The 9,825-nt window shown below is 39.6% G+C and overlaps 1 protein-coding gene across 4 annotated transcripts in view; it reads left to right on the top strand.

Moving 5' to 3' along the window:
- The window catches only part of TAF15 (TATA-box binding protein associated factor 15), a 30,506-nt gene that overhangs the window by 446 nt on the left and 20,235 nt on the right, over positions 1–9,825 (top strand). For all 4 annotated transcript variants that reach the window (XM_024207675.3, XM_024207672.3, XM_024207673.3 and 1 more), the window contains exons 2-5: positions 5,711–5,750; positions 7,738–7,789; positions 7,996–8,086; positions 8,171–8,291. In XM_024207675.3, coding sequence (XP_024063443.2) covers positions 5,711–5,750; positions 7,738–7,789; positions 7,996–8,086; positions 8,171–8,291 — 304 coding nt within the window. The remainder of the gene's footprint in view (positions 1–5,710; positions 5,751–7,737; positions 7,790–7,995; positions 8,087–8,170; positions 8,292–9,825) is intronic.

The following is a 9,825-nucleotide window of genomic DNA, read 5'->3' as shown; positions in this document are numbered from 1 at the left end:
GGTGGGGGCCCCGTGGGGGTGAGCAGGGGCCCCCTTATGTGCCCCCGTTGGGCTAGGCCCCGGGCGCCCTTCGGGGAGTGACAACGCAGCACTTGAAGGCGTATGTCCCCTGTCAGTGGCCGTGAGGGTGACCCTGGGGGTTGTGTGGTTCCTGGCACCCACCGGAACAGGGTGGAAACTGCTCCCGCTTCTAGCTCGGATTGCGACCGGGTGACCCTGGCACCTCGCTTTCCACGGGCCTCGTGACCCTGGCACCTCGCTTTCCACGGGCCTGCGGGCCTGCAAGCACATCCACATAGCCCAAGGGTCTGTCGCCTTTTCCTCCCCCCCCCCCCAGCAGAAAGCTGAGAGAGGGGCCTTTACACCCTCTACCCCCTGATTTAAAAAGAGCACCTGCCTCAACGGATTGATGCTCTTCCTAGATGGGGTGGGGAGTAGAGGCTGCGCTGTCACAGTATTAACTGGCCCATAATCTCCATGGGGCTTCCTTGAGAACACACCAGTCCCTTTGCGTCTGTCAACATGCAAATGTCTCTGACTTCTGGTACTGATACCTTGGGAAAACGTCCCGTAGTCACAGGATCCATGGTACCTAGAATGGATTGTAGATGGAGGGCTGTGGGGGTGGGGAGACAATATGAAAATAAAACATTGCTGCTTCTGCTTGATTATAAAAATGAAACCTATTTTAAGCTCTGCAGCAATGGCAGTTGAGGGAGAAGATAGAAGTCCTGTGGTTGCAGGTGCTTCCGAGGGTCAAGGTTGAGCTGTTACAGTGCTGTCTCAGGCTGTGACATTTTGGATGATAGAGAATGGATAAGAAAGGCATGAGATGTGAAGGGTCTTGTGGAAATGCACAGAGGATAGTCTTTCACCATAAAGAAAAGATTTCAAAAGCGGCCTAAAAATCAATTGAGAATGAGATTGGTCTCCTTCCCACTGAGTGAGACTTGGCAGTAAAATTGTAGAAGTTTTCTCCCCACGCCCCAAAGGGTTTAACAATTTGGAATTTGAGAATAGGTTTTTCCATTTTTTCCTCACTGTGTTGCTCAAACTCACAATTCTTTTTATAAAAAGATAAAGTTTAGAGGCAGAGCTGTCTCAGATGCTAATAATTCAAGTAACTTGAATTCAAGAAAAACTGCTGAGGAGGCTGCTTTATTGGGGACTTCTTACAGGTTTTAAAAAAATAGCATATACAGTAACTCCCAAAATAACCATCTAAACTCTCCAAAAATACTCAAATATTAGTACCTATTAAGCCTATCAAAATAAACCACATATGAAATTTGTAGACTAATCAGTTAAGTTTATGGAGGATAGGTCCATCAGTAGTTATTAGCCAAGATGGTCAGGGACGCAACCCCATGCTCCAGCTGTCCCTAAAACCTCTGACTGCCAGAAGCCGGGACTGGATCACAGGGGTTGGACCATTCAAACTTTCTCTGTTCTGTTCATTCCCTCTGAAGCCTCTGGCACCGGCCACTATCAGAGAGACGGTATGGGGCTAGATGGACCATTGGTCTCACCCAGTATGTCTATTTCAATTTGTGTTCAGTGTAAAAAAAGGACACTCAAAACATTAGAAAAAGTATATAAAAATACCTCTTGTTTTTATGTATTCTCTTATCTTACGTACTCCTTGTCCAGTTACCCTCAGACTTTTTGGAAAAGTCCCACTTAGGCAGAAGGTCACAAGTGAGAAATTAGAACGATAAAGGACAAGTTAACAACTTAAAGCTGGCTACATTCTTAACTGATATGTTGCTCTTTGGTTCAGTGCTTCAGTTCATTTTGAAACTGATATCTCATGAAAGCTGTTAGACGTTCAGGTTAAAAATGTATTAAAAATACCCTTACCTAATAGTAACCTCTGAGATCATTAAAACTAATTTTTTTAAAAATTGAATTAATCTTCACTTTTATAGTGATTGTTTCCCTTTTGCATTTGTCAGCTTGGACAAGAAAATAAACATGTGAATTTCACTCTGATTTAGGGCACAGGTTTCAGAGGGGTAGCGCTGTTAGTCAGTATCAGCAAAAACAAGGAGTCCTTGTGGCACCTTAGAGACTAACAAATTTATTTGGGCATATTTCTTAATTTGCAAACTTGACACCATCAAATTAGGCCTGAATAAAGACTGGGAGTGGCTGGGTCACTACACAAAAATAATTTTCCCTCTGTTGATATTCACCTCTTGTCCACTGTTGGCAATGGGCCACATCCACTCTAATTGAATTGGCCTCATTAGCACAGACCCCCCACTTGGTAGGTGTGCTGTGTATTTATACCTGTCTACTGTATTTTCCACTCCATGCATCAGATAAAGTGGGTTATAGCCCACGAAAGCTTATGCCCAAATAAATTTGTTAGTCTCTAAGGTGCCACAAGGACTCCTTGTTGTTTTTGCTGATTTAGGTCAGTTTGTCTTGTTTTCCAGCCCTTATGTGCTGGCATACACTGGTTGCAAACAAAAAGGGAATGTTTAAATCCAACTCCTCTTTTGTTTCAATTTTAGAACCTGTAAAATCTTTCTGATCTCAGGTTTTAGTAAATTATTGTTTTTACAAAGCCTGAAATGTGATACTACCATTTGAAAATATTTATTGCCTTTGTGTGGTGCTTTTTAGAAGTTCCTGCCCTGAGTAGCTTACAGGGTAAGGCCCTGATCTTGCTAAGACTTGCATGTGGCTTTACAATGAAGCACTTATGTAAATATTGGCAGGATTGGATCCTTAATTAGACAAGGTGAAGGGAGGGGCTAGGTTTATAACAAATGTACATAAGTTTTCCATAAAAAATATAATAATTTAAGTGCTAATGTTTAACTTTTTTGAAATTGAGAATAAGGGAGGGCAAAAGAAAAGGAATAGACATCACTGAGAGGTCAGCAGTGGAGAGCTAGTAAAAAAAATGGATTTGGAAAAATAGTGTAGGCAGAATATGAACAATGACATGACAGGAAGGTGGGAGTGAAGTAGAAAAGCAGTGACAAAGTGAAAAGAGTATGCATGGTGTGTGTCACATGAGGAGAGCAGGGAGAAGTAAGCTGAGATGTAGGCTGCTGGGAGCGATTGTGTTGCATCTTGAAAGTGAGGACAGTGGAATGTGCAGGGAAGGCTTTTGTTGGATGGAGGGGGGAGAAGTGGTTAGAGTGGCAGGAATGGATATAATTTTATCTCCAATGTGTTGTCAAGATTGAAGTGGTGAGAGAGAGGGAGGCCGGAAAAGAGGAGGTCACAGTACTCCAGGTGAAAGAATCATGGAATGAATCCACAGTTTGACTAATGGTGACAGAGATAAGAGACCCAGATTTTAACAACTTTTTAGAGTGAGAAGCAACAATATTTGTCAAGATCCAATGAGAGTCAAGAAGGGAAACAAAAAGTCAAAGATTAAAAACAAGCTTGTGGTCTTGAGTGTCAAGGATAGTTGAGATGGTTAGAGTGGTCAGATGAGTTCAGTTTTTGACATACTAAGTTTGTGGAGACAGGCCATCCAAGAGAAGAGAGAGAGGTGTGAGCCTGGATAGATGAAGGAGAGAGCTGGAGTGAGATCACCAAAAGTTAATAGTGGACTGTGAAAGTAGGCTTGGCTGTGTAGGGTGATATAAACAGATTTTATATATATATATATATATATATATATATATATATACACACACACACACAGAAACCATAGTTATGTTCAAATTTTTCATCTCTGGAGACTTAAATTTGGATTGGATTGCAGGTGAATTGAGGAAGTACTTAAAAAAAGTAATTACACAAATTGTTAGAATTTTGATTGTGACTGGTAGTGTAGGGTCTAAAGGGACCAGAGTTGGCATGACAATGGCTAAGTGACATATGTAGATGACTTGTAAAGTTCAGTCTCTAACACAGTGGTGGGCAACCCGTCAGGGTAATCTGATTGTGGGCTGAGAGATATTTTGCTGATGTTGACCATGCACAGGCACGGCCCCCCACAGCTCCCAGTGGCTGCGGTTTGCCGTTCCCGGCCGAAGGGACCTGTGGGAAGTGGCGGCCATCATGTCCCTGCTGCCCGCTGCTTCCCGCAGCTCCCATTGGCCAAGAACGGTGAACCGCGGCCACTGGGAGTTGCAGGGGACCATGCCTGCGCACGGTCAATGTCAGCAAAATATCTCGTAGCTTGCAATCAGATTACTCTGGTGGGCTGCAGGTTGCCCACCACTGCTCTAACAGATACCATTTCACCAGGTCTATCAAGAGTTTTTGACATCACCCATTGTAAATGGTATCAGCCATTAAAACGTAAAAAGCCAAGGAAATCTGCCTTTATCTGTAACTGTTGTAGAGGAATATGGTAGGCCAAATCTATAAGGGAAAGGCAATTCACACTTCAAAATATTAAATCCCTGATACCTAGGCAATGGGCATGCTCACCCTAATGTTGCGCTCTGATAGCTTTTAAAGTCTAGATTCATAGATCTGATGTGATGATAGTATATTCATGGGGAGCTTCAGGTACAGAGTTTGCTGCTCAGGGCCCTTATTAAGATGTCTTACAAAGTACAGGTTTAACTTACTATGGTTCTGAGATTTGTCTCTCAAAATCCACAGTCTTTTAATGTACTTGCGCTGTCTGAATCTGTTTGCCTGCTATCAGAAAGATTCCATCATTTGGAAGTAGAGTAGTAAAGTCTTGACCTTTGTTCGGACAACTTGCATCCTTTGTAAATGAACAACCAAAACTGGGGTTTCTGTCTGGCTTGTGCTGGTGATTATAATTTTCCTGCCACTGCCAAAAGGCAGGGGAATGACATGGAGTGGAGGGAGGCCTTTCTTTCCATTAATGCTCCCCCAAATTCCACCTTACCCTCAGCTCCTTTGCCAAGAAAAGCTCTCTAACATAACCCATTGTCTTAAAATGGACATTAGATAAAACTGACAGATTTGGCTTTGCCTGATTACTTTATTTTAAGATATTTATGATGTACTCTTAATTGATAATGGTATTGCATTCTCTAGCCATCAGAGGGTGCCCATTCATCAGTCATGCAATCCTTGAGACTTAAAGTGGTGTCATCAAAGTAAAATCTATATTTCAAAAAGTAAGGTGAAAGTAAAAAGCGACAAAGGTGAAAGTAGTTACGAGTACTGCACTTGCCTGAGTTCCACTATTTTGTTGTTTTACAAACAGATTTTAAAAAATGATTTTGTCTGGCAGACAAAAGGGGAAACTGGCTGACTATACAAGGAAAATAGCTAAACTGATAAATGCTGTCAAATGCACAAAATAACCTGATAAAATAATTTTTTTCTCTGTTTCATTTACAATAATTTTAGGAACTACTTCTGAAAGTAATAGATAAAAGATTTTCAAAGAAATATATCTGTTTTTAAAGTTGATGTCCTTTAATGACTTCAGTTTGACACATTGCTGTTTTGGTGATTATTACAGTTTTTAGAGTAGTCAAAAGGGACAAACATATAATGCATGCATAGGTTGGCTTTTTTTATGTAGAACTCATTTCTTTGAATTCATTGAAAATCTATAAATGACTTAGAAGAAATTCTGGATTAACCGTTAACTTCTGCCTTTTGGTTCTTACCATCTTGACACTATTTATGAGACTTTTTCTTGTCAGTCCTTACCTAGGTGCTCTAGAGTTGAGGTCTCATTTGGGTGAATCGGAAGTGCTCAGTGCTGCTTACTAAAAATATCTATATATGTTTTTTTAAATAGATTCTGGAAGTTACAGTCAATCTGGGGGCCAGCAGCCGAGGTATGTGTGTGCCTTTTTTTAATGCTGCCAATTGTTGTGTGGGTCTGCAAAAAATAGTGGGTGAATTCAGGATTCCCCTCATGAGATTTGATACCTTGTGGGCCTGATGTGGTGGTACATTCTCAGGGAGTTTCAGGTGCAGAGTTTGTCACGCAAGCGCCCTTATTAAGATGTCCTACAAGAATTTACATTCTGTTACAAATATTCATGAGGGAAAGAAAGTAAATAGGTTTAGGTCAAAGTGACAGTGGCTAACATATGAAGTACTTTTGAATGTATGTGTGTGTGGATGATTCCATAAATATACACAAGTATTTTTTTCTTTTTGTTACTTTCTTAAGGTGTTTGTGGGGTAGTCAGAGATATGGTAAGTAGTAAGACTTTGGGCAAAATAGGTAGTCAGAAGTGTCAAGGTAAATTTTCTTCCCAAAACTAGTTGAAAGAACTTAAAACCTACCTTTGTGCTCCCTGAAATTAATAAATTCATAGCTAAGAACATTTAAAAACTGATTCATAAAATAGCCACAGGTGTTTTCCATGTGACAATCTTTCCCATGCATTTTAAATTTAGAGGGCTGCTTCACAATCACTTGTATGTGTTTGTTATTGGACAAGTGGCTCTCAATCTCTTTCATTCCCTGAATGCCTCTTCTAACCAATTGTAGGGATTTGGCTCTCTGCTGCACATAGAATGTAAATACAATAGCTGGCTTGTGTGTTATAACACTAAAACCCCACTTTTACAATTGGATCTACACAGGCAGACATTTATGCCCATACACAGTTCCAGTGAATTTGCTGGGGCTCTCCATGTAGATCCAATAGCAGGATATCGGCCTAAATCTGGTTTTCACCAGGTGAAGTTGATATTTAAAAGTGTTGTATTGAAATTGGAAAAATGGACTACAACTGGGTTTATGCACATTTGCAGAAATTAACTTAATTCTGGAATTTATGCAGTATTATAATCTGAATTGTGAAAAAGATATTATAGATAATAGTATCCCTTTACAAAAGTATTAAAATCCTGGATACACCTGACTGTTTTAGTGAAAGTGTCTACAATACGTCTGTGTACATTAACATATGGTTAAATAGGTCATAGCGATGTATGTTTTATACAGCTGAAGAGTACCTTATTTTAGTTCATAACTTTTCTGTGAAGTTCATGATGGATTCAGTAAAATGGGACAGTATCAAGTAAATGTAGTCTGAAGCTGGTGCAGTTTTTCATGAGGAAGAGCTACAATATTGTTAGACTCCTCAGCAGATTATCATAGGAACAGTACTTGATTAAAAGCAGGGCTGGCTCCAGGCACCAGCGAAGGAAGCAGGTGCTTGGGGCGGCCAATGGAAAGGGGCGGCACGTCCGGGTCTTCGGCTGCGGGTCCCTCAGTCCCGCTCGGAGCGAAGGACCTGCCACCGAATTACCGCCGAAGAATGAAGCGGCACGGTAGAGCTACCGCCGATCGCGGCTTTATTTTTTATTTTTTTTCTCGCTTTGCCGCTTAGGGCGGCAAAAAAGCTGGAGTCGGCCGTGATTTAAAGGCAACTGACTTAAAATCTGTTAGTATGCTTTGTGTGTTTTGGTATTTGACCTTTTTAAGTGTTCTTTCATTTTGAATAATTTGGATTCATATAAGATTCATTTTCATTATAGGGTATTCTGGAAAATTACAATAAGGCTCAGCGCCTATACCCTAAAATCTATACTTGAAACAGAATCTGAGTTTAAATTCTCCAGCTTTTGTCTACCAAATCTTTCATCTTAGTCAACTATTATTTTACCTCTGCATTTCTAATCTGCTTATCACTGTAGGCACATAGGTTAAATACATAAATGACAAAACTTAAATTAGAAATATTCCCAAATCACAGTAAGTACAAGAAACTTGCAGTTTACATAGCATAGTTTACTATATACTTTGTATTTGTTTTTAATCTAATGCTTGATACAAGTTTATTTGAAAACGTCTATATTTTACAGCTATTCATCATATGGCAGTCAAGACAATCAAAATTATGGACAAGCACCACAGGTAGATTGAAATACAATTTGTGCTTCTCAATTTTTTTTTTTTTTTTTTTTCTGAGTAAGAGATGATTGTTGGGTTGACTTGTCTGCATTAAGATATAGCCCAATATCAGTCATCAGTGGAATAGAGCTGCCCCAGTCTAGACAAGGAAAGACATTATTTCCTTTAGTGGATCTTACCTCTGCTTGAAATCTTTCTCTAAATTACAGGGTTATTCTGGCTATGGGCAGAGTGGAGAGAGTTCCTCTTATGGACAGAACTATGGAAGTTATCAAGGAAACTATGGACAAAGTCAAACAGGTTGGCTAGCTTGCTGAATTTACTGTCTAGTAAATAAATATTCATGGTTTGATTATGTAAAAAATACCCCCGTTCAATTTCCAGGTTATGGACAAACTTCACAACAAGGATATAGTGGAGGATCTGGTTATGAAAATAAGAATCAGAGCTCATATGGCCAACCGTCTTATGGCAATCAGGAACAACAAAAAGAATCATCTGGAGGGTAAGGAAACAAAAAGTTAACCTTGTAAGTTTCAAGCACTGTCTGCCAGAGATACCTTGTTAGGTAGCTATATTAGGACACTTATTAGAGCAACCCTTAAGAACATCCTCCAACTCCCAGCTCTGGAAACTTTAAATGGAAATGTAATTTTCTGATAAATGGATTAAACAGTCATTCTAGCAATTGTCTGTTCTAACCATTCTCTGTCCTGATTTCTGTGGCTTCCTTATTGCTTATATTGTTGACGCCATGGATAGTGTTTAATTTAAAGGTTATTTACCAATACAGTATGATCTAAATACTCTCAGTAGAACATCAATAGACATTTGAGGAATTTGACTTTCTTAAAGGCCACCTACTTTCACTGTAAGATACTTTGCATGACTCCTCTAGAAGTGGAAGGAGTCACTAGTCTTTTATAGTCACAGATACAAATGCTTGACTACAGAATTGTATGTAAACCAATTCTGTGCCAGGACACTGTAGGACAATCTAGATATTTGACAACTGAAGACTTTAAATGCCAATTTTCTGCTGTTTTTTCCTGTTCAGCCAGGCTTGATTTAGGAATAAGATGGGGAAAGCAAACTACAGTAGGGGTCTGATGTTTGTCTCGACAGCAGGAAGCTTTAGCAATCATGAAGTGGATAAAGACCATCTTTTTGTTGTTTAACTACTGTTTGTTTATTTATTTAGGAAGTTTTAACAGGTTTACAAATCTTTCATATGTAAATAGAAACAAAACAATTAAAGCCGACCTTTTGTTTAAGGAGACACTATACAAATAATATACTCCTCACAGTTCTCTGGTTACCAGGGTGTTCCCATATTAGTGAGCATCATACAACCACCATTCAAGCCTCCTTGAACATGTTGTTTCTAGTGTTGGTTTTTTTTTAATTAAAGCGATTGAAATCTCTGATTACACATATTTAAAGGACTAGGTATGGCTGTCAAATATTAATTTTCCAAAAAAAATTGGACAAGTGTGCTGTTTTCTGTATTGACTAGCTGGTCAACTGTACGTATTTCAGTAGCTCTCCCAGTCTTTAACGTTCTCTGGTTCATGATATGGGTTAAGAGCTGGATTATTTGTAATGGGTGTAGTTGACAAGGGAAAATAACTTCTCTCTAGTTCTAGTCCAAACTCCATAGAGTAGCCTTTGCTAAAGGATGTGTATACATTTCTGGAGGATGTGAATTTTTTATTAATCAATGGTAGCCTAGCAGTATTTACACTGCCACAATTGTCTTCTTCAGTAAAGACCCACTGTTGTCTGGGTTAGAGCACCCCTAATCTACTACTGCTTTGAGCTGGCTGCTTAATGGATCTGTACACAGTATCTGCACTCACTCTTGGTCTTTTCTTATTCCGTATACATTTCTAACATCATCCATGGTATTTCTGCTACAGTTTTATCTGGGATGACTATAAGAAGATTTTGAAATAAGAGAAAGATCCTTTGCAAAATACTCATTTGACTGTGGCTCTTCTTCCCAACTAAGAAACTGCATACTGCCCTCAGCACTCCAG

This window comes from Terrapene carolina, unplaced genomic scaffold (assembly GCF_002925995.2).
Source record: "Terrapene carolina triunguis isolate 2854851 unplaced genomic scaffold, T_m_triunguis-2.0 Scaffold231, whole genome shotgun sequence".
NCBI lineage: Eukaryota > Metazoa > Chordata > Testudines > Emydidae > Terrapene > Terrapene triunguis.
The sequence above is the reverse complement of the archived record's forward strand: the minus strand, read 5'-3'. Positions and strand labels throughout refer to the sequence as shown.